The sequence below is a fragment of the Trachypithecus francoisi genome, unplaced genomic scaffold (assembly GCF_009764315.1).
Source record: "Trachypithecus francoisi isolate TF-2019V2 unplaced genomic scaffold, Tfra_2.0 Lachesis_group3, whole genome shotgun sequence".
Classification (NCBI taxonomy): Eukaryota; Metazoa; Chordata; class Mammalia; order Primates; family Cercopithecidae; genus Trachypithecus; species Trachypithecus francoisi.
In genome coordinates, this window is record NW_022681468.1 from 83,395,939 (window position 1) to 83,419,797 (window position 23,859).

Sequence of the window (23,859 nt, forward strand, 5' to 3'; positions counted from 1 at the left end):
AGAATTGCATTTGGTCAGTGAGAGAGGACGGAGGTAGCACGAGGAGGAAGGGAGAAAAAAGCAAAGGAAGGAATAAAGGAGGGTGGACAGAAATTAGGTCAGGTAGGAAGCTTCAGAAATCCAAGGGATTCAGGAACTATCGCACTTCTGTGGCAGAAGAATGAAGTCTAGTGCTCAGTACTATAATGAAAACGAAGGTCTTTTGCTCTCAGATTCATGATCAATAAAATGAAAAGCTTTTCAGGTCCTGTGGCGCCTCCAGGTTTGTGGGAGGTATATGGTGTTATTTATTTTTATTCTTTTTTGAGACGGAGTCTCGCTCTGTCACCCAGGCTGGAGTGCAGTGGCCTGATCTCGGCTCACTGCAAGCTCCGCCTCCTGGGTTCATGCCATTCTCCTGCCTCAGCCTCCTGAGTAGCTGGGACTACAGGCGCCCGCCACCACGCCCGGCTAATTTTTTGTATTTTTGGTAGAGATGGGGTTTCACCGTGTTAGCCAGGATGGTCTCGATCTCCTGACCTTGTGATCCGCCCGTCTCGGCCTCCCATGGTGTGTGTTATTAAACAGCTACCTACCCCACAGTGACTGAGGGCTAAGCCCTAATGTAGGGCTTTCCTACACAAACTGGGGTTGGAAGGTACAAGCCCCTCTTCAACCAATCTCTGGAATGCAGTCAGAAACACGGAGACCTCAGAACCCCACTCTTGGCAGAACATGCAACACCCAGGTATGGTTCTTCCCACATCAGCCTTCCCAGTGAGGGTAACCACCTGGACCATGTATCTGAATCTTAGGAAGACTGACACCAGATGCTTGTCAAAAAAGGGACCTTGGCTAGAAAATTTTTTTTTCTTTCTTTTGAGATGGAGTCTTCCTCTATCGCCCAGGCTGGAGTGCAGTGGTACAATCTCGGCTCACCACAACCTCCACCTCCTGGATTCAAGTCATTCTCCTGCCTCAGCCTCCCAAGTAGCCGGGATTACAGGCGTGTGCCACCACGCCTGGCTAATTTTTGTATTTTGAGTAAAGACAGGGGAGTTTCACCATGTTGGCTAGGCTGGTCTTGAACTCCTGACCTCGTGATCCATCCGCCTCAGCCTCCCAAAGTGCTGGGATTACAGGCGTGAGCCACCGTGCCCGGCTGAAAATCTTTTTCGTGAAAACATTTATTAGATGCCAGCTATACATGGCCTAAACTGTGTATGGGCTGTTAAAGGCTTGAGTGCCTGGCTAGAACCAGGAAAACTGCTGTCCCCTTTTCATGTTCACAGAACAGCTATTTCTCATAGTTGGGCCAGTCCTATGGCCTGCAAAGGAGGTAAACATTTTAAAGCAAGACTTAGCCGAACTGGAATGGAGCCAGAGATGAGGGCACTAAGCCAAGCCTCCCAGGCAGTGATTTAACAGCTTGTTCTTGGTGTCCCAGCTCTTTTGCTTTGGAGACAGATGGGGAATGTGAAGGCTCTCTTCTGGCTGGGGTGAAGCATCTAGGTGACAGAAAAGAAATCCAGAGAGAGGCTGAGGAAGGGAGGCAGGAGCTGCTTTTTATTGACTTGGAAGTGGGCTCTTCAGTGAAGCCCCTTTCGATTTAAGAGCATTTTCCTTCTTCCTTTGTTCTTCCTGCAACTTCTGCTGCCTGAGCTGCCATGCTTGTAATCCAGTGTCCATTTCCTGTGACAGCAGTACAACTCGTCTCTGAAACAGACAGGAAAACAGTGTGGATAACATCTGGGACTTAAGTGCTACACTATATATCCTTCCACTTACAAATTCAAAGGTTTCATCTGGAAAATGATACTGCTGACTCCCCAGTGGGAGCAAGTCCTGGCTTGGGAGGCAGAGGGAGACAGCAAAATGTACAGCAGGATGTCTACTACTGGTTCCTGTCCTGGGAGTGCCCCACTCTTCCTCCCTTCTCACAGTGCTATTAAAACCTTTGGCTGGGGCCAGGCATGGTGGCTCATGCCTGTAATCCCAGCACTTTGGGAGGCTGAGGCAGGCGTATCACCTGAGGTCGGGAGTTTGAGACCAGTCTGATCAAAATGGAGAAACTTCGCCTCTACTAAAAATACAAAATTAGCCAGGCGTGGTGGCACATGCCTGTAATCCCAGCTACTCGGGAGACTGAGGCTGGAGAATCGCTTGAACCCAGGAGTAGGAAGTTGAGGTGAGCTGAGATGGCACCATTGCACTCCAGCCTGGGCAACGAGCGAAACTCCATCTCACAAAAAACAAAAAAACATGAAAAACCTTTGGCTGTTATTAATAAAACCTCTGTATGAGGGGTACATGTTTGCTTAGGTGCAACACAGCTCAAGACAAATGATGATTTAAATGTTCTCCTTCCAGGTAGCCCTGGCTGTTGCTCTAGCCACTCACTGCAAACTTCTCCCTTTCAGCTTTTCTTCGAAGTTGGCCTTTCATTGGGGGAGCAGGGCGGCCATCTACAAGTAGAAGTGAGAGAAAAGGCAAGTGTTAGAGACGGTCTGCAGCACCTTGTGCAAATACTGTGATAGGAATAAGGGAAGAACCAATCTCTAGCTCCTCTCTTCCATTTCATATACACTGTAGCTTAATTAACCTAAAATATGTCCCTCATCTTCAAGGGTAAGGTACAATAACCCAGAATGAGCTCTTAGGCATATTACTACTCTCTTTCATTTTATTTCATTTATCTATTTATTTTTTGAGAGACTCTCGCTCTGTTGCCACGTTGGAGGGCAGTGACGCAATCTCAGCTCACTGCAACCTCTGCCTCCTGGGTTCAAGAGATTCTCCTGCCTCAGACTCCTGAGTAGCTGGGACTACAGGCACGTGCCACCATTCCTAATTTTTGTATTTTTAGTAGAGACGGGGTTTCACCATGTTGGCCAGGATAGTCTTAATCACTTGACCTTGTGATCCACCTGGCTCGGCCTCCCAAAGTGCTGGGATTCTAAGCGTGAGCCACTGTGCCTGGCCTTTTTTATTTTATTTTTTATTTTGAGACAGACTTTTGCTCTTGTTGCCCAGGCTGGAGTGCAATGGCATGATCTCGGCTCACCGCAACTTCTGCCTCCCGGGTTCAAGCGATTCTCCTGCCTCAGCCTCCTGAGTAGCTGGGATTACAGGTGTGTGCCACCACACCCGGCTATTTACTACTCTATTTCACTTAACTCTCATTAGCCTTGTATTTGAGGTCCTCTGCAATGCTGAATCTGTTTTGTCTTCAGAAATTCTTAAGCAATGTGATCACTGTTGTACTATGTATCTTTGCTAAATTCCATCCCACTCCACAATGAAATGCCCTCTTTTCCTTTTCTTCCAGCCAAATCTTCATCCTTAGGTCCACTCAAACCCTAACTTTCCCAGAAACTCTAATCTCTTCAAATCCATCAGCCTTTTCTTCTGAAAGAAGTGCTGACTATTTAATATTCACCTATTTGCCTTGGGACATTTACTGTACTTTTTTTCTTTAAGTGTCATTTAGCTACCTCAGGTCCTTTTGGAAAGGGGCAGAATATTGAAATACTATTATTTATTATTATTATTATTTTTGAGACAAGGTCTTGCTCCGTCGCCCAGGCTGGAGTGCAATGGCACAATCTCAGATCATTACAACCTCCACCTCCTGGGCTCAGGCGATTCTCCTGCCTCAGCCTCCTGAGTAGCTGGGACTATAGGCACATGCCACGGCGCCTGGCCCTGAATACTATTACTTAATTTTTAAAACGTCCATGCTTTGTCCCAGTTAGACTTTAAGTTCCCTGGGTCAGGAACTGTGTTGCTAGCTTTCGCTATTCATAGTATAGTGTAGGCACATAAGCATGTTAATAAAAATCCACAAATATCTGCTGACTTGCTGAAAAGATGCCGTATCTGACCCAAGCAGTTTACTTTCTGCAAAGAAAGAAACAGAGTGAAAACTCTGCCCAAAAGTTTGAAGGCAAGACAGAGAAGAGGTGTTATTTATCAGGAAAGGGAACCAATATTGTGTATGCCACGTGCTTTACACTACACTGGTTGTTTCATTTTATCCTTATAAGAACCATATGAGATAGGTATTCTTTTACAGATATGGAAACTGAGACTAAGAGAAAATTAAGTAATTTGTCCAAGACCACAAAGTTAGCGAGAAGGGAAGCCTGGATTAAGAATAAGGTCCACAGGCTAGGCGTGGTGGCTCATGCCTGTAATCCCAGCACTTTGGGAGGCTAAGGGGATCACTTGAACTAAAGAGGTCAAGACCAGCTTGGGCAACATAGCAAGACCTTGTCTCTACTAGAAGTTAAAAAAAAAAAAAAAAAAAAAATTAGCCAGGAATGGTGGTGTGTGCCCGTGGTCCCACCTACTTGGGGGGCTGAGATGGGAGGACTGCTTGAGCCCAGGATATCAAGGCTGCAGTGAGTGATGATCATGCCACTGCACTTCAGCCTGGGTGACAGGGAAAGATCCTATTTCAAGAAAAAAAAAAAAAAGGAAGCAGTCATATATAATTCCAGAGTCTTTCCAATAGTCCATACTCCTACAAGGAGATGCCAGGCTTCTTACAGTAAACAACAAGTGGAAAAAATCTTCACCATTTTCCTCAGTCACCAATTATCGAATTAAGCAGGATCATACTCCTAGAGAACAACAATAGGGGATTAAATATTCAGATCTCTGTGTTGTCAAGGAGGACTGGCCTATGTTTAGTCCTGGCTTTGTTACTACCTAGCTGTATGATCATGGGTAATTCACTTCTGTAGGCCTCAAATTTCCTACTTGTACACTGGAGTCTCATAAGAAGAATGGGGAGTAGCTTCAACTTCTCTAAGGTCCCTCCCTTCTAGGGCTAATATCTATTCTCCCCCACCCCTCTCTTTTGTAAGTAAAGGGAAAATAATTTTCTGAAGGGAGCCTACCATCCATAGTCTTCATCCTTCTACCCCTCTAAGATGTTTATTTCTGTAGCTTTTCAAAGAGCTCTCCCTGCATTTGGTACCAAATACTGAAAATTCACTAACCACACAGAAAAGTGGTTCTTGGTTAAAAAAAATAATGTCGGCCGGGCGCGGTGGCTCAAGCCTGTAATCCCAGCACTTTGGGAGGCCGAGACGGGCGGATCACGAGGTCAGGAGATCAAGACCATCCTGGCTAACACGGTGAAACCCCGTCTCTACTAAAAAATACAAAAAACTAGCCGGGCGAGGTGGCGGCCGCCTGTAGTCCCAGCTACTTGGGAGGCTGAGGCAGGAGAATGACGTGAACCCGGGAGGCGGAGCTTGCAGTGAGCTGAGATCCGGCCACTGCACTCCAGCCCGGGTGACAGAGCGAGACTCCGTCTCTAAAAAAAAAAAAAAATAATAATAATAATAATGTCCCCCTTTAAAAAACGCAGAAGTCTTGTCACCCCCTTCCACCCTGGTGGCCCCAAGTCAGAATTATCTTATGCTTATCTCCACAAGTCAAGATCCTGTTTAGCTTATCTTCCTTAGTTGAAGTGTAATCTACAAAATAAACACGAGGGATTCCCCAAATTCCGTTTTCCAAATAGAAGGTTCAACACTTTTACACGCCCCCACCTTGATACCCCCAGCTCCCCGTCCAGGGGCGTTCCCTCTGGGTGAAAATCTCCCCAGTGTAGTTAACTGTCAGATCAGCGCTCACCCGCATATGACCAGTCTGGGAGGTCTGTAAGGGGCCCGTAGCCGGAGGGGTTGGCAGCCAGTCCCTGCCTGTGTGGAGAAAAACAGATCTGTGAGGACCTAGCCCATCTTCTGGTCCCCCAGGACCCCTCATCCCAGCACTCACTGTAGTCGCCACTGGCCGCCCGCCCAAGCGGCTGCTCCGCAGTGCAGCCTCCGGACACCTGCTGGGAAAACAGAACAGAGCTGGGGGAGAGCCGCGCAGCCGGATCAGGGGTCCTGTGCCCGTCCCCAACGCGCCTCCGAGTCCACAGTCACTATCTATACCCACTCACTGAAGAGAACAGTCGCTAAAGCAGCCATGCTGAGCCGGAGTAGCCGGAAGTAGGCGTGGCCTCGGTGGCCACGCGCGACGCTATGGGGGAAGCTGGAAGTCGCCATCTTGAATCTGGGTTTTCAATCCTGGGCTCCGCCATCTTGGGTCATCGTACGGAAGGAGAGACAAAACTGCGATCCAGGTTTTTGAGGTGAAAACGAATTGTGGTTCAGGGCATGCATTCTCAGTGGAAGGCGTGTCCTCCCAGATTAAGCCGTTCTGAACAGTTCCCACAATCTCCCTACAGCGGTCTCCAGTTCATCGAAATTGATATTAATAGTAACTTTGATCTCAGAGGAGTAACATCAACATCATTCTACAGATCCTCGCATCACTGTAACACAGTTTTCCTAGACTAAGAAAAGTAATCAAATTTAGAGTTAATCGGAAATTGGGCCAGCCTGGGCAACATGGCGAAACTCCTCTCTACAAGAAAATGGAAAATTAGCTGGGTGTGGTGGTGCATGCATGTGGTGTCTCAGCTACTTGGGAGGCTGAGGTGGGAGGATCGCTTGAGCCTAGGAGGCCCAAGGCTGCAGTAGGCAGACATCACACCACTGCACTCCAGTTTGGGTGACAGAGCGAGACCTTGGGTCAAAAAAAGTTCCATATGACAAGTGCTGTTTTAGGTGTAGGAGATTTTATGGAGAATAAAACCAGACATTAATATCCTGATAGAGCTCGCGGTATAAAAGAAAAAAGGCCCGGTGCAGTGGCTCACACTTGTAATCCCAGCACTTTGGGAGGCTGAGGTGGGCGGATCACCTGAGGTTGGGAGTTCGAGACCAGCCTGACCAACATGGAGAAACCCTGTCTCTACTAAAAATACAAAATTAGCCAGACATGGTGGCACATGCCTGTAATCCCAACTACTCTGGAGACTGAGGCAGGAGAATTACTTGAACCTGGGAGGCGGAGGTTGCTGTGATCTGAGATTGTGGTGATCTGAGATTGTGCCATTGTACTGCCTGCCCTGTAGAGCATCCCTGGCGGGGACTCTGGCCAGATTAAGCAATGCGGATCCTGAGAATGCTCCTGGACACTGGATTAAAGAAGGAAGAGGTTTATTCGGCTGGGAGCTTGGCTTTTAAGACACAAATCTGCTGACGTTCCCGGCCGAAAAAACCTCTTCCTTCTTTAATCCAGTGTCTGAGGAGTTTTGACTGTGGCTCATTCTTTTTTTTTTTTTTTTTGAGATGGAGTCGCGCTCTGTCGCCCAGGCTGGAGTGCAGTGGCGCGATCTTGGCTCACTCCAAGCTCCGCCTCCCGGGTTCACGCCATTCTCCTGCCTCAGCCTCCTGAGTAGCTGGGACTACAGGCGCCCGCCACCGAGCCCAGCTAATTTTTTGTATTTTTAGTAGAGACGGGGTTTCACCGTGGTCTCGATCTCCTGACCTTGTGATCCGCCCGCCTCGGCCTCCCAAAGTGCTGGGATTACAGGCGTGAGCCACCGCGCCCGGCCGACTGCGGCTCATTCTGCTACAGTACTCCAGCCTGGGCAACAAGAGTGAAACTCCATCTCAAAAAAAAAAAAAAAAAAAAAAAGAGACAATCAAATGATGACATACATTAATACTGTCATTGAGTGCTGGGAAAGGAAGTACATGTTGTTTATGAGTTTATAGTGTGAACTTGATCTACAGTACACCATCAAAGATGACTTTCCTGAGAAAGGGGTATTGTATTAGAGCTAAGATGTGACATTCCATTTTTATAAGTGCTATTGCCACACATTGCTTAATATTATCCTTGCAACAACCCTGTGAGGTAGGTACTAGAAAGTGGCAAACCCTGATTGGTGACTCCCCTCCTGTTATCACTTGCTATTCAGTGATGTCTTGGAGAAGTCATTTATCCTTCACTTTTTAATTTTAAAAATGCTTAATATGTTATATTTGTGAAAACAGTCTAAAAGTGATAATGTGAGTGAAAGTGCTTTATAAATCCTGAAACTCCTACAAAAGAGCCCATTAACTGTATGCCAGGTGTGAAGGGAAAATATCTTGGGCCTCTTCAAGCTGAGAACCTGGAAACCATAGAATTGGAGGCAGATTTGTGCCTCCAATTCTATTCAAAGTCATCTCTCTGCTCACAGAGATAGATGTATATTCTGATTACCTCTTCTGGAAAGACTTATCAGAAACTCAAAATAATGCAACTATCTGTCTCTCATCTATGTGTGACCTGGAGGCCCCCAGTGAGGGGGGGCCCTCGCTTTGAGCTGTCTCTGCCTTTCTGGACAGAACAAATGCTAATGTACTTCTTACATTTTGATGTCTTCCTAAAATGTATAAAACCAAGCTGTGCCCGGACCACATTGGGCACATCTCTTTAGGACTTCCTGAGACTGTGTCAGAGGCGTGTCCTCAACCTTGGCAAAATAAACTTTCTAAATTAACTGAGACCTGTCTCAAATTTTGGGAGTTCACATTTTGGTAACCACAGGAGAATTCTGAGTGGAGATGCCCTTGACCTTTAAAAAAAACTCTCCTATTATCTAGGCACGGTGACCCATGCCTGTAATCACAGCACTTTGGGAGGCCAAGGCGGGTGGATCACTTGAGGTCAGGAGTTGGAGACCAGCCTGGCCAACATGGTGAAACCCCATCTCTACTAAAAATACAAAATTAGCTGGGCACGGTGGCTCACGCCTGCAATCCCAGCACTTTGGGAGGCTGAGGCGGGCAGATCACAAGGTCGGGAGATCGAGACCATCCTGGCTAACAAGGTGAAACCGCATCTCTACTAAAAATACAAAAAATTAGCCTGGTGTGGTGGTGGATGCCTGTAGTCCCAGCTACTCGGGAGGCTGAGGCAGGAGAATGGCATGAACCCAGGAGGCGGAGCTTGTAGTGAGCCAAGATTGCATCACTGCACTCCAGCTCTGGGCGACAGAGCGAGATTCTGTCTCAAAAAAAAAAAAAAAAAAAATTAGGTGTGGTGGCGTGTGCTTGTAATCCCAACTACTCGGGTGGCTGAGGCAGGAGAATAACTTGAACCTGGGAGGCAGAGGTTGCAGTGAGCCAAGATGGCGCCACTGCACTCCAGCCTGGGCAACCGAGCGGGACTGCGTCTCAAAAAAATAAAAGAAATCTCCTATTGGTGCTTGGTACCAGCATGAGCTAACTTTATGGCTCAAACCAATAGGGCAATTTGCTGAAGTCTGAGAGCACCCCCTCCAGAGAATCCCTGATCTCCCAAAATTTGGTTGAGATCTAAAGTAGTTTATTTTGCTATACAACTCCTTTTTTCTTTCTTTCTTTTTTTTTTTGAGTTTTACTTGCTTCCTACAGAAAGGTAAGTTTTCCTCTTTCCATGAGTTCGAACTCACTTCCAACAGAGAAGATGAGTTGTTTTTTTCCTGCTTCTAGGCTGGTAGAGAGCAATCTACAGCCTGTGACCCATCACTAGGTAAGAAACTGGTTTGGCATTTTTGTCTTGCAAATTCCTTTTAAACGAATAAAGTTAATATTTAACAGCCAGCTGGTGTTAATTTCTGCTTACACTTAGAGTGCTCAGAAATCGTATAATTTGTGTGATCACTGTTAGTTTAGTAGCATTTTGTCATAGCTGAAATATGGTAATGAGATTTAAAAATTTTTTTTTCTTTTGTTAAGGAGCTCAATAGTTAAAAGTCAGCTTAATTAAAAGGCTAACATCCAAGATGTGTGTCTCTATGCATGCATGTGTGCATATTTGTATTTAAAAGGCCTTCATTAGGCCGGGCGCGGTGACTCATGCTTGTAATCCCAGCACTTTGGGAGGCCCAGGCGTGTGGATCACAAGGTCAGGAGTTTGAGACCAGCCTGGCCAACATCGTCAAACCCTGTCTCTACTAAAGATTCAAAAATTAGCCAGGCTTGGTATCGTGCACCTATAGTCCCACCTACTGGGGAGGCTGAGGCAGGAGAATCGCTTGAACCTGGGAGGCGGAGACTGCAGTGAGCCGAGATCGAGCCATTGCACTCCAGCCTGGGCAACAAGAGTGAAACTCTGTCTCAAAAAAACACAAACAAACAAACAAACAAACAAAAACTGAGATAAGATTTTTTTTTTCTTTTTCTCTTTTTTTTTTTTCTTTTTTTTGAGATGGAGCCTTGCTCTATCGCCAGGCTGTAGTGCAGTGGCGGGATCTCGGCTCACTGCAACCTCTGCCTCCCAGGTTCAAGTGATTCTCCTGCCTCAGCCTCCCTAGTAGCTGGGACTACAGGCATGCGACACCATGCCCAGCTAATTTTTTTTCTTTTTTGAGACAGATTTTCACTCTTGCCACCCAGGCTGGAGTGCAATGGCTCAATCTTGGCTCACTGCAACCTCCGCCTCCCAGGTTCAAGTGGTTCTCCTGCCTCAGCCTCCCAAGTAGCTGGGATTACTGGCACCCACCACCATGCCTGGCTAATTTTTGTATTTTTAGTAGATATGGCGTTTCACCATTTTGGCCAGGCTGGTCTTGAACTCCTGACCTTAGGTGATCCACCCGCCTTGGCCTCCCAAACTGCTGGGATTATAGGTGTGAGCCACCGTGCCCAGCCTAATTTTTGTATTTTCAGTAGAGATGGGGTTTCACCATGTTGGCCAGGCTGGTCTTCAACTCCTGACCTCAGGTGACCTGCCCACCTTGGCCTTCCAAAGTCCTGGGATTACAGATTATAGGTGTGAGCCACCACACCCGCCTGTATGTGCTTTTTTTTTTTTTTTTGAGACAGAGTCTTGCTCTGTGGCCCAGGCTGCAGTGTAGTAGCACCATCTCGGCTCACTGCAGCCTCTGCCTCCTTGGTTCAAGCGATTGTCCTGCCTCAGCCTCCTGAGTAGCTGAGACTACAGGTGCGCGCTGCCATGCCTGGCTAATTTTTGTATTTTTAGTAGAGACGGGGTTTCACAATGTTGGTCAGGATAGTCTTGATCTCCTGACCTTGTGATCCGCCCACCTCGGCCTCCCAAAGTGCTGGGATTACAGGTGCAAGCCACGGTGCCTGGCCTGTATGTGCTTTTAAACTCCTTGTGACATTGAGTTACAGGGCTCTGACTCCTGGGTCTAAAAAGGACACCAAGTCCTGCTAAATCTTAAACACTGACAACAATTAAAGCCTCATCTTCAAGCCCCACAGAACATGCAAATCAAAATAAACTGCTTTCCTGAGACACAGGGCCTGAAATTAAAGTTATTCAATTCCTCAAGGCCCAGGGACTACTGTGGAAGAGGTAGGCATGTAAGATTGTAAGAGCCAATTTTGAAATGTGAAATAAGTTCAGCTTCTCTATAAATATCATCAGTGTCAAAGACACACTGATGCAAAACCAGTATATGGACCCTGTGTCAGATTAACAAGGTTTTCTTGCAGCTTTAACCAACTCGTTAATAAAGGTTATAAAGGTCGTAAAAGGCTTACGGAAGTTACATTTTATAATCAAGATTAAATTTTATAGATTGTTTACAAAATTTTGAAATCAAATATAATTGACTTCATGCTGTTTTCATTAGGCCTTCTTGTTTAGAAAATTAAGTCTCTCAAAGAATTAAGGTTTTTGCTTTTTTTTTGAAATTCTTGAATTATCACTTTGGTTAAATAAATGACTTTACAATGACCTGTAATCCTACTTTATAATATCAAGTGTTTTAAACCTTTTATGGTTGACAAACTTTCCAAAATCACGTTATAAATTTTGTTTTTTTCTAACCTAATTCTTTAAGAAATTAGATCCCCCAAAAGTCTCCCCCACCAAAAATGACATAATTTGGCTTGTTTGGTATAAAAATTTTACAGGAAGCATTGTCACATATGAAATGGTGTTTGGTTTTCTTTGGGCTGTATTTGTGTAAATATGTTATTGGTATGTGTTCCAAAATTATGGGAAACTCCAGTAACTTTGATATAACTTAGTGTACATTATCATTAATAATCAAATTGTTATATAAAAATTATTGTGTGTCACAGAGGTAACAAATTTCCTTGTCAATTGTGTCTTTTAAGTAAGGCTGCCTTAAAACTTTTTTTTCATCCATTGACAATTGTCTTTTGGTCCTCTTTAGAAGGTGGTTTTGTAATCAGCTATAAAACTCCAGCAGGTGCTCTTGAATGCAGGTTTCTGATAACTTTGGAGATTGTGACATCAGAACAGAGGAAAAACTTTCAGGACTCATGGAGAGCTAAAATGTTCATGAGTATTAAGCAGAACAGGAATTAACTGCATGGACTGAACCAGTCTTTCTGACTTTTTGCTTAAAATGTTTGTTGATCCTGGCCAGGTGTGGTGGCTCATGCCTGTAATCTCAGCACTTTGGGAGGCTGAGGCAGATGGATCACCTGAGGTCAGGAGTTTGAGACCAGCCTGACCAACATGGGAAAATCCCATCTGTACTAAAAACGCAAAATTTAGCGAGGTGTGGTGGTGCACGTCTGTAATCCTAGCTATTTGGGAGGCTGAGGCAGGATAATTGCTTGAACCCAGGAGGCAGAGGCTGTAGTAAGCTGAGATTGTGCCACTGCACTCCAGCCTGGGAAACAGAACAACACTCCATCTCAAAAAAAAAAAAAAAAAAAAGTTTACTGGTGCTTTGTTTTGTTTTTCAGAGTCTTAAAACTTTTCTTTTGAGCTATTGACAGCTTTTAACAATTTAGTATAGTCCTATGAACAAATTGGAGCATATTTATGTCTCTCTACCTGATTTCTCCAGAATTTGGAAACATTTGTGAGTATTCTTAACTTACGGCAATACAGTTATTTGTGTAAATGCAATAAGAATATATTTTTCAGGGCTGGGCGTGCAACCATCTGTCTCTCATCTACATGTGACCTGGAAGTCCCCAGTATGGGGGACCTTGCTTTGAGCTGTCTCCACCTTTCTGGATGGAACTGATGTACTTCTTTTTTTTTTTTTTTTTTGGAGACGGAGTCTCGCTCTGTCGCCCAGGCTGGAGTGCAGTGGCCGATCTCAGCTCACTGCAAGCTCCGCCTCCCGGGTTTACGCCATTCTCCTGCCTCAGCCTCCCGAGTAGCTGGGACTACAGGCGCCCGCCACCTCGCCCGGCTAGGTTTTTTTTTTTTTTTAGTAGAGACGGGGTTTCACCGTGTTAGCCAGGATGGTCTCGATCTCCTGACCTCGTGATCCGCCCGTCTCGGCCTCCCAAAGTGCTGGGATTACAGGCTTGAGCCACCGCGCCCGGCCGTACTTCTTACATATTGATTGACGTCTCATGTCTCCCTAATATGTATAAAACCAAGCTGTGCCCCAACCACCTTGGGCACATGGCATCAGGATTTCCTGAGACTGTGTCACAGGAGCATCCGTAATCTTGGCAAAATAATCTTTAAAAATTAACTGAGACCTGTCTTAAATTTTCGGGGTTCACACAGGCAAGACACAAACATGTGCTGATGGGAGAAACCCATGGGAGTGGTATAATGATCCATCTGGAAGTTTATCATTTTCTTCTGCAAGACTGGAAAGTTTTTCCACAGCCGTAGGTTGTGCTCTGAAAGAAGGGAAGGGTGGATCCTGGTTGAAGTAGGAAAAGCAGCTATTTTTGATAACAATAAGAATGATACAGGCTAGGGCTGAGCAAGAAGAGGGGATAGGAACAAAAGAAATGTGGCAGGAAGCCAACAGATTGACTTAAATAAGGGAAGTAAGACTTCCTTATCACTATCGTCTTGCATTAATACTCTTCATTTTTACTTATCAAAACACTTCCACATAAACGATTTCCTATGATTTTCACAATAAACCTGTAAAGTAGATAGACAGACAGTCCAGGAAGCAGTCATTGTACAGATTGCTTTGTCATTTTTAGGAATCAAAAAATTGAACCAAAATGTGGCCCTGAATTTATTGTTTTACAGTTAAAGGAAGAATGAAGACTGAATGACACTTTTCCCAAGCTTGCGTCCTTGAGCTTTTGGCTGGCCTTGAGATAGACAGGTGAGGTGTATAGCACTGGAGTCTCACAGTTTACATTTGGGCAATCAAGTAGCAGAAGCCAAAGGCTCGAAGAACTACCGAAGTGTCAACATACAGGATTGACAGAAAAGACAAGCGGCGGGGCGCAGTGGCTCACGCCTGTAATCCTAGCACTTTGGGAGGCCGAGGTGGGAGGATCAGGTTGGGAGTTTGAGACCAGGCTGGCCAACATGGAGAAACCCCATCTCTAGTAAAAAGACAGAAATAGTTGGGTATGGTGGTGCATGCCTGTAATCCCAGCTACTTGGGAGGCTAAGGCAGGAGAATCGCTTGAACCCGGGAGGCAGAGGTTGTGGTGAGCCGAGATTGTGCCATTGCACACAAGAGTGAAGCTCCATCTCTCTCTCACACACACACGCACACAAACAAGAAGAGATGACAAACTGGCCAGGTACTGTGGCTCATGGCCTGTAATCCTAGCACTTTGGGAGGCTGACCCTGGAGGATCACCTGAGCCCACGAGTTTGAGACTAGCCTGGGCAACATAGTGAGACCTTACCTCTACTAAAATTTAATTTTTGTGTATGTGTGTGTTTTGCAGGGCATAGTGGCATGCACCTATGGTCCCAGCTACTTGGGATGTTGAGGTCAGGGAGGTGAGAGGACTGCTTGAGCCCAGGAGTTCGAGGTCATCCTGGACAGTATGGTGAGACCCTGTCTCTACAAAAAATACAAAAGATTGGCTGGGCGGGGTGGCTCATGCCTGTAGTCCCAGCACTTTGGGAGGCCGAGGCAGGCGGTAACCTAGGTCAGGATTCGAGACCAGCCTGGCCAACATGGCGAAAACCTGTCTCTACTAAAAATACAAAAATTAGTTGGGTGTGGTGGCACGTGCCTGTAATCCCAGCTACTTGGGAGGCTGAGGCAGGAGAATCACTTGAATGTGGGAGGCGGAGGTTGCAGTGAGCCGAGATTACGCTATTGCACTCCAGCCTGGACAACAAGAGTGAAACTCCATCTTGGAAAAACAAAAAACAAAAAGCAAAACAAAAAATTAGCCAGGTATGGTGGCGTGTGCCTATAGTCCCAGCTATGTGGGAAGCTGAGGTGGGAGGATCACCTGAGCCTGGGGAGGTCAAGGCTGCAGTGAGTTGTAATCACACCACTGTCCTCTAGCCTAGGTGACAGAGCAAGATACTGTCTCAAACAAACAAACAAACAAACAAACAAAAAACACCTGAGGTGGAGTGGGGCATATGCATTTAGGTGAACAAATAATGTGTATATTATGAACACAGCATGCAAAAGTGGACAAGTACAATTATTTAGCAGATGTGGGGAGTCAAGGAGCCAGAGCTGGAGGACTTTGGGAACAGGGTGGGAAGTTTCATTGGAACTAGGAAATCTGGGAAGAGAAGGGTCTTTAGAAGCACCATGGCTCATGCTTGTAATCCCAGCACTTTTGGAGGCCGAGGAAGGCGGATCACAAGGTCAGGAGTTCGAGACCAGCCTGGCCAATATGGTGAAACCTCATCTCTACTAAAAGTACAAAAGCTAGTCAGGCGTGGTGCTGGGCACCTGTAGTCCCAGCTACTTGGGAGACTGAGGCAGGAGCATCACTTGAACCTGGGATGCAGAGGTTGCAGTGAGCCAAGATTATGCCAGTGCATTCCATCCTGGGCCACAGAGCGAGACTCCATCTCAAAAAAAAAAAAAAGAAAAAATAAAGGAAGACAAGTTCTGTGGCCCAGGATGGAATTTTTTTTAGAGATGGGGTCTTGCTATGTTTCCTAGGCTGGTCTTGAATTCTTAGGCTCAAGCAATCTTCCTGTCTGGGCCTCCCTAAATTTAACCTTTGATGTGGTTAGTGTGATACAGCAGGGGGACAATCCATGGGTTGTAAATACCAGAAAGGGCTCCTCACCGAAACAGCTACCTCTCATCTCAACCTCCCTGGACACACACACACACACAGACACACACACACACACACACACACACACACACACAGAGAGAACCCCAGAGCGCTGATAACATCATCAGCATTCTCAGGGACCTCATAGAACTCTGTTGGAGGGAGGGGTCTGGCACCTGGACAGCACTCCTCTATGACTTCATCAGCCTCAGAAGCCACAGGAAAGCAGCTTCGTCATCCTAAACTGAATGTCTTTTAACCTCTGGACTTCAACTGGCAAAGACTGGAGTTAAGAATAATGTGAAGCATCAGGCATCTGTGCTTCATGTGTTTCCTCTCTTAAACTGCTTTGTTTTTCAAGGGCATCATGCCCTGTATTTGGCTTTAACATTTTGCTTTCTCAGCCTAGGCAACACAGCAAGACTTTGGCTCTCTCTTTTTTTTTCTTTTGAGACAGAGTCTCCCTTGGTCACCCAGGTTAGAGTGCAGCGACTTGATGGCGGCTCACTGCAACCCCTGCTTCCTGGGTTGAAACGATTCTCATGCCTCAGCCTCCCGAGTAGCTGGGATTACAGGTGCATGCCACCATGCCCAGCTAATTTTTGTAGTTTTTAGAGACAGTCAAGACTCTGTTTCTTAAAAAAAAAAAAAAAAAAAGCCGGGCACAGTGGCTCACACCTGTAATCTCGACACTTTGAGAGGCCGAGGCGGGCAGATCACAAGGTCAGGAGATTGAGAACATCCTGACCAACATGGTGAAACCGCGTCTCTACTAAAAATACAAAAATTAGCTGGCGTGGTGGTGCATGCCTGTAATCCCGACTACTAGGGAGGCTGAGGCAGGAGAATCCCTTGAACCAAGGTGTCGGAGGTTGCAGTGAGCTGAGATGGTGCCACTGCACTCCAGCCTGGTGACAGAGCGAGACTCAATCCAAAATAATAATAATAATAATAACCTGGGCACCCACCTGTAGGCACCCACTAGCAAGTCCCAGTTACTTGGGAGGCTGAGGCTGGAGGATTACTTTAGCCCAGAAGTTCAAGGGTGCAATGAGCTCATGCTTTGTCTAATATGTTTATCCAAATAGCCTCTTTCTGTTCTGTACGTTTGTATTTATAGGGTTACTTTTTTTTTTTTTTTTTTGAGACGGAGTCCCGCTGTGTTGCCCAGGCTGGAGTGCAGTGGCGTGATCTCGGCTCACTGCAAGCTCTGCCTCCCGGGTTCTTGCCATACTCCTGCCTCAGCCTCCCAAGTAGCTGGGACTACAGGTGCTCGCCACCACGACCGGCTAATTTTTTTTTTGTATTTTTAATAGCGACGGGGTTTCACTGTGTTAGCCAGGATGATTTCCATCTCCTGACCTTAGGATCCGCCCGCTTCGGCCTCCCAAAGTGCTAGGATTACAGGCGTAAGCCACCGCACCCGGCCCCTACAGTTACTTTTGTACAAGTGCTTTGCTCTGGGAAATTAGGTGCCTTGTAATTGTGATTGATAATGATGACATTGGAGAAGGAACATAAGACGAAGGAAGCTGACTCTGGGTAGGCAATTCTACTTCATTTTGCAATCTCTTTTCCTTTTTGCATGCCTGTGAGAATATTCTAAGATTGAAGAAGTTGTGGAGATAAGAGTGAACTGTTTGGGAATTCTTTCATTACCTCCCTTTTTAGGACAGCACAAAGATCAAATCACTGTCACCTCATGCAAGAAATGTGAGAACTGTGGCTACAAATCACTCAATACAGTACTTTGCATATTATTTCCTTACTGCTTACATACTTTATTGCAACTTATTCTGCTTCTTTTCCCAGAACTGTCAAATCTCTGCTATATCAGTACTGGCTAAATTAGGTGTTAAATGATTGAGCTTCAAGATGGGCAAATCATGACTTCGGACTACATTCCTCCTTGCCTGGCAGCTGGGAAATTCCGTAAGCTTTCTGTGTTTCTATCAGACTGGTCTTGAAGGCGGTGGCTGTTTGTGGATCTCCCAGAGCGCCAACGTTGGCCTAAAAAAACCCCAAAGCTAGATTGTCCAAAAGGTATCCAAAAGGTAGTTGTATTATTTACAAGCCATCTTTTAGCTTTAAAACGTGATGAAGCATTTCCAGTTCCCTTTTCTTGAACTAATTCAGCAACTCCCTTTTTTGTTAGGTCCGCGCTGCTGCTAAGACTTCAGATGAGAGATGCTCCCGGGACTCCGTTATCCTGGGCCCCTCTGCCCAACATTTTTTATTAAGCGCTGCCTCCTGGCGGCGGCTGTAATACCCGACGCCTTCCCAGCCTAGTGGAGTTCACTTTCTTTGGTTTGGAATCTGGAAGCTGATGCAACAGCTCCCCCGAGGGGGCGGGGAGTCGGGAACCCGGGGTGGAAGAGACGGCCTTCGGGAGACCCCTCCTCCGGCTCCGAGCAGGCACCTTTCCTCGCCCCGCCTCCCCCCCACCCGCCGCCGCCCCCCCCACCTACAAGGGGCTTCCGTTCTGGGGGCCCTACCCAGATTCAGCTAAGCATCTCCGGGCCGGAGGCAGTTGTGGCCAGGGGTTGGGGCTGTCGTCCGGACCCCTGTCTGGCAGCGAGCTTATGCGGGGTTGGGAGGGAGGGAAGAGGAAGCTGAGCGTTCTTGGGGTGGACGACCAGTCTCTAAGGGTATCCGCGGTCATTTTCATTTCCCCGCAGCAATCCAGCTGTGCGGGAGCGAGGAGCGGACAGGGGAGCGGGTTGCGAGGCCATGGTGCTTGGACCTTTGCGCCCTTCGCCTACACCCACCACAACCCCCTCTTCTAGCACTTCCTAGAATCGGGGGAAGGGCGGGGGCGGCTTGGCCAGGTGGAGGGAGCGGAAGGGACGCCTGTTGGGGTGAGGTCCTGGTCCCCCAAGGCAGAGCTCGAGTGGGCCCCCACAGCCAGACCTGGGCCTCGGGGGCGACCCTGTTCTTCAGAGGGGTAATGAAGGCGGACGGTGGCTGGGTCCGAGCTTGGGAAGGCGTTGTCCTAGGACCGCATACTGAGGACCCAAAAGAAGGAGGGAAATAAAAGGGAAACAAATGGCAGGGGCCCGGAGAAAGCGAGGGTGCATTGGGGGGTGGGGATGGGAGAAAGGGACAAAGGTGAGTGAGGCCAGCAGGTTGGGCGGGGACGGAGAGGGGGATGGGAACGGCCAAGGGCTAGGCCAGCGAGGATCGCGGGCTAGGGGAGAGCTTTTCCGGGGAAGACCAGCGGGCGGGGCGCATGGTGGGGAGTTGAGTGTGTACTTCGAAGTTCCGCTGTAGAGCCCACTTGCATATGCATGAACCTGAGCGTTCGCCTCCCTCGGCCTTTTCCTCCTTTGCCCTTCACCCTTTCGCAACTGTAGCACTTAGCTCTCGCCATCTCTACGCCGCACCCAGACCGGTCACCTGAGCCTGGGTGTGAGGTAGAGCAGACAAGAATTTCCTGGATCCAGGGAAACAGTGTTAGATGATAGGCTTTTTGTTTTGCTTTGCTTTTCCCATTAATGAAACAAAAGTCCGTTTCACATCATTCTAGGCCTCCCAGTAAAACCGTGAAAGCCATACTTTCTTCTTTGCCTTTAGCATATTACTGTCAAAAAGAGTACCTCCGGGTACTCCTTCCTTAGGAGCCAGAGCGGCAGCCAAACAGGAGGGGCTTGGAGAGCAAATTCAAGGACATGCCCAGGAGCCTAGCCACCTGGGAAATCAAATAAATAACATAGTTCATTCATTCATTTATTAACCCAGCAAACATTTATTAACTGTCTATGTGAGCCCTGCTCTGCGGGGATACAGTGGTGAACAAAGCATCTTGTGATGCTGACATTCTAATGGGGGTGGTGACAGCAAACAAATGACACCACGAATGGACAATATCACTGGGAAGCATGTTCCAGGCAGGGAGAACAGAAATTGCAAAAGCTGTGAGGCGGGAGCGTGCTTGCTATGTGGCCACAGCAGGGAAGCCAGTGAAGCTGTAGTGGAATGAGGAAGACAGCACCGGGGCCCATGCAGGCAAGCACAGCTTCCTCTTCCTAGGTCTTCCCTCACAACTTGGACCCGACCCCAGAGTGCAGTTAAGGGGCGGGCAAGTTGGGTAGCAGGCTGAGAGTGTCTAAAGGACACTAAATTATCTTTGGAATAATTCAGCTATTTGATGCCAGTGTACTATGATTTCTGTGTCTTGGTGAAATATGAGTTGGCTTTCATCCAGTGACATAGACTTATTGACAACTCCTTACCTGGACTACTTGTGTCTGGAGTAATTTTGCAACAGACAGGTGCAAATTGCAGGGTGTAGCCCAGGGGCCAGCCAGCTGACAGTTGCTTAAAGGCATTAGTCACAGTTGTAATTCCAAAAATGCATGATGCACTGTGAAGTGCTGCTCTTTGAGGGCAAGAAATTTATACTATTATATGCATTTTAAGTGGTTTACTATGCTTACCAAGAAGTTGTTTGCTTCAGAAGATTGCATGTGATGAAGATGTGTAATAATTTCTTCTTCTTCTTTTTTTGACTGGAGTGCTCACTGCAACCTCTGCCTCCCGGGTTCAAGCGATTCTCCTGCCTTAGCCTCCCAGGTAGCTGGGATTACAGGTGCCCGCCACCATACCTGGCTAATTTTTGTATTTTTAGTAGAGACGGGGTTCCACTATGTTGGCCAGACTGGTCTCAAACTCCTGACTTTGTGATCTGCCCGCCTTGGCCTCCCAAAGTGCCGGGATTACAGGCGTGAGCCACCACGCCCGGCTGATATGTAATAATTTCTAATTTTGAATATAAAGAGGCTTACACAATTTGTATTCCAGGCAAATTGGTGTTTCCCCCACCTCTGCTAAGTAAACGTTCGACACATGTTTAAATAAAACTGGTTTGAAGGGATGCCAACTCATTAGTCTGCCCAGGGTGCCATGGCCCAGTTGGCTCTTACCTGGTGAGATCGATATCACCTGAACCAATTAGAGATCTCAGCTGTGAGTGAGCTTGCTTGGTGTCTAAATGTGCTTGGCTGTCCTCCTATAAGTGGTCTTCCTTGGCCTGCATTACCTCCCTTGGCTTGCTTTAGGGGCTGAAATGGCACTGACACTCTTGAGATGGGACTGCAAAGTTTCCTTCTCTTGACCATGGGATCGTATCCACTCTGCAGGACTAAGGATAGTACATGAGTGGGAGATGATTAGGAAATGGAATGAGGGGAGTTGCAAGAGGCATCAGAGGTCACTATCAATGGAGGGGAAAGCTTAAGTGCTCAGTAAATGTAGGGCAACAAGGAAGAGGGGGGTGGGGCTGAGGGAGGGAGGAGAAGGAGCTGAGACTCAGGTATTTGGTGCCAGTGTAGTGGAGAAGGTGCCTGGAGGCTGGCAGGCATTGAGGTCCTCTGGGTCTGACCAGGCAGTCCCAGCTCCAGCCCGTCCCCTGGCCCCTCCCCGCTGCCGGCCAGAGTCACACATGTGTTTTCCTGTTTTCCATTTCAGTCCCCGTTACCCTCTGCTTTTTCTGCTCCTCAGAGTCAACAGCTGCTGCAGCGTGAGCCATACCGTTGGTTCTCCTAACTAGCACCTTCCCCTCTCCCTTGACTGAGCTGGTAGCCCCTCCTCCCCGCACCTGCCCAAAGGTCACTGGACAGGTAAGAGGTGGGAGAGGAGGGACAATGGGCGAGAGGGGAAGTGCAGGAGGAGGATGGAGTGAGTCCTAAAAATTGACTGAATGGAGACCCAAGAGCCTCCTGTTTCTTGATCCCAGCCGTGTCCCTCCCTGGGCTGAAACTTCTGCCCAGAGACTTCAGCCCTTCCTTAATGGAAGCCCTGGCCACAGGAGTAAACAATTTCTTTTTTGTTTCACCTTTTTTTTTTTTTTTAAGAGACTGTCTTAGCCACAGTAGAATATAGAAAAACAAACAGAGAACTGGGGAGGGAGGAGCTGAGCTTCTAGCTTGGAGTGATGGGGAAATCTAGTCATACCAGAGTGTATCTGTTTTCTGTTTCTGTTGTTAGGGGAGGCAGCACAGACGGGTTGGAGCCAGGAAGGCAGGACATGGGGTCTCTGGGAGAGAAAGTGTGTTCTTACAGTAGTTCCCTGAGCTCAGCTGAGGAGCCAAGACCCCAAGTTATGTGCTAGTTCCTGGAGGAAGTGTGTTTTGGTGTTGCCATTCGAGGGTGAGGTTAGGGTGAGGGGCTCCACTGACTGTTCTGCCCAGCACTGCATACTGGAGGCCCTGCTGCCAGTTTCTGAATCAAATTTCTTCCACAGGCTGTAGGATGAGTGTGTTGTCCTGTAATCTTCACTGGGTGTTCAGAGATGAATGCATCTCAGACAGGGAAAGACAACAAGGGCTGCTGTTATCTTATGGGCTTGCTCATGTAAAACCTGGGGTGGGCCGGGTGCAGTGGCTCACACCTGTAATCCCAGCACTTTGGGAGGTTGAGGTGGGAGGATCACGAGGCCAGGAGTTCGAGACCAGCCTGGCCAACATGGTGAAACCCCGTCTCTACTAAAAATAAAAAAAATAAAAATTAAAAATTAGCTGGGCATAGTGGTGGGTGCCTGTAATCCCAGCTACTAGGGAGGCTGAAGCAGGAGAACCCGGGAGGTGGAGGTTGCAGCGAGCAGAGATCATGCCACTGCACTCCAGCCTGGGGGACAAAGCAAAACTCCGTCTCGGAGAAAAAAAAACCCCCAAAACCCAACCCCCCCCCAAAAAAAAGAAAACCTGGGGCAGAAGAGCCCCTTTGGGAGAGCCTAGGGGTGTTGTTGGTCCCAGGCTACCTGAATGGTGGAAACATTACCCTAAGACCCAGGGTCTTAGGGAGAAATGTGAGCTGCCAAAGATGGTGCCTTCTTGTCCAGGGTGCTAGGTAGTGGTTGAGAAAAGACAGGGGCTTCATGCTTTCTATGAATGGCAGCCTCCCTTGCCTAGTTTGCATGGGCAGACTGAAGTAGGTTAGAGTCCACTAGCACTTCCTGGTGCTACCACTAGGGCTTGCTGTTTGCTGGAGTACGGGTTTTACCCCCAGCAGATTTCTGTCTCAAAATTCCACGGATAGGACTTCACTTTTCAGATGCCACCAGTCAGGAATGAAACCCTGTACACTTCTCTCTCCATTCCCCCTCACAGTTTTCCCTTCCTTTGTCCCTCCTTCCTTCCTTTCTTTTACGTCATATTAGGACACATGCCCACCCCTTGGTGCCAGTGAATTTGGTCTTAAAAGGGCAGGCGTGATGATGTGTTTGTGTTTTCTTTTGTTTGCTTTAGAAGTGGGCACCCTAGCAATAGCAGCACTGCCAAGAGGACTTGTAATCACCTCTTATCCCTGCAAAGAATGAGAAAGGGGAGGGGCAGCCAGGAAGGAGATTAACAAACTTTATTGGAGCCTTTAGTCTAGGCTATAGACTGAAGGATGACAGAGGCTTTCTTCTTTTTTTTTTTTTTTTGAGACGGAGTCTCGCTCTGTCGCCCAGGCTGGAGTGCTCCTGAGTAGCTGGGACTACAGGCACCCGCCACCGCGCCTGGCTAATTTTTTGTATTTTTGGTAGAGACGGGGTTTCACCGTGGTCTCGATCTCCTGACCTTGTGATCCACCCGCCTCGGCCTCCCAAAGTGCTGGGATTACAGGCGTGAGCCACCGCGCCCAGCGCTTTCTTTCTTTTTAATCTAGTCTGATTACATCTTCCCCCAGGTAATTCATGTAGGTCATTCCTGTCCAAAAGCAAGGTCTAAGGTGGTGCCGGTGGCTCATGCCTGTAATCCCACCACTTTGGGAGGCAGAAGCAGGTGGATCAGTTGAGGCCAGGAGTTCAAGACCAGCCTGGCCAACATAGCGAAACTTCATCTCTACTAAAAATACAAAAATTGGCCGGGCGCGGTGGCTCAAGCCTGTAATCCCAGCACTTTGGGAGGCCGAGACGGGCGGATCACGAGGTCAGGAGATCGAGACCATCCTGGCTAACACGGTGAAACCCCGTCTCTATTAAAAAAAAAATACAAAAAACTAGCCGGGCGAGGTGGCGGGCGCCTGTAGTCCCAGCTACTCCGGAGGCTGAGGCAGGAGAATGGCGTAAAACCCGGGAGGC

At 47.6% G+C, this 23,859-nt stretch overlaps 2 protein-coding genes across 4 annotated transcripts in view; one reads left to right on the forward strand and one right to left on the reverse strand.

The window, feature by feature from the left end:
* Nucleotides 1–1,519: 1,519 nt before the first annotated feature.
* Nucleotides 1,520–23,698, reverse strand: MRPL52 (mitochondrial ribosomal protein L52). 3 transcript variants are annotated; one of them, XM_033188613.1, is made up of 6 exons: nt 23,643–23,684; nt 5,942–6,150; nt 5,773–5,830; nt 5,629–5,696; nt 2,380–2,444; nt 1,520–1,695 (listed from the first exon to the last, which is right to left on the reverse strand). In XM_033188613.1, the coding sequence occupies exons 2-6, from the start codon at nt 6,045–6,047 to the stop codon at nt 1,546–1,548; spliced, it is 447 nt and encodes a 148-aa protein (XP_033044504.1). In that variant the 5' UTR covers nt 6,048–6,150; nt 23,643–23,684; the 3' UTR covers nt 1,520–1,545. The 3 variants fall into 3 exon arrangements, with proteins under 3 accessions (XP_033044504.1, XP_033044503.1, XP_033044505.1); XM_033188612.1 differs by having other exon boundaries at nt 5,773–5,833; nt 23,643–23,683; XM_033188614.1 differs by lacking the exon at nt 2,380–2,444 and having other exon boundaries at nt 5,773–5,833; nt 23,643–23,698.
* SLC7A7 (solute carrier family 7 member 7) overlaps nt 18,723–23,859 on the forward strand; it is a 48,690-nt gene continuing 43,553 nt past the window's right edge. Inside the window, exons 1-2 of the mRNA XM_033188608.1 lie at nt 18,723–18,741; nt 21,297–21,415. The gene's annotated coding sequence lies outside the window, so the exon portion shown is untranslated. The remainder of the gene's footprint in view (nt 18,742–21,296; nt 21,416–23,859) is intronic.

Excerpts from the sequence above, each read along its gene's own strand:
- MRPL52 (XM_033188612.1), bottom strand. The coding sequence starts at position 6,047 with ATGGCGACTTCCAGCTTCCCCCATAGCGTCGCGCGTGGCCACCGAGGC. Across the intron at positions 5,834-5,941 it reads TTTAGCGACTGTTCTCTTCA|CAGGTGTCCGGAGGCTGCAC; the intron begins GTGAGTGGGTAT and ends CTGTTTTCCCAG. Across the intron at positions 2,445-5,628 it reads CCCAGACTGGTCATATGCGG|ATGGCCGCCCTGCTCCCCCA; the intron begins GTGAGCGCTGAT and ends TTCTACTTGTAG.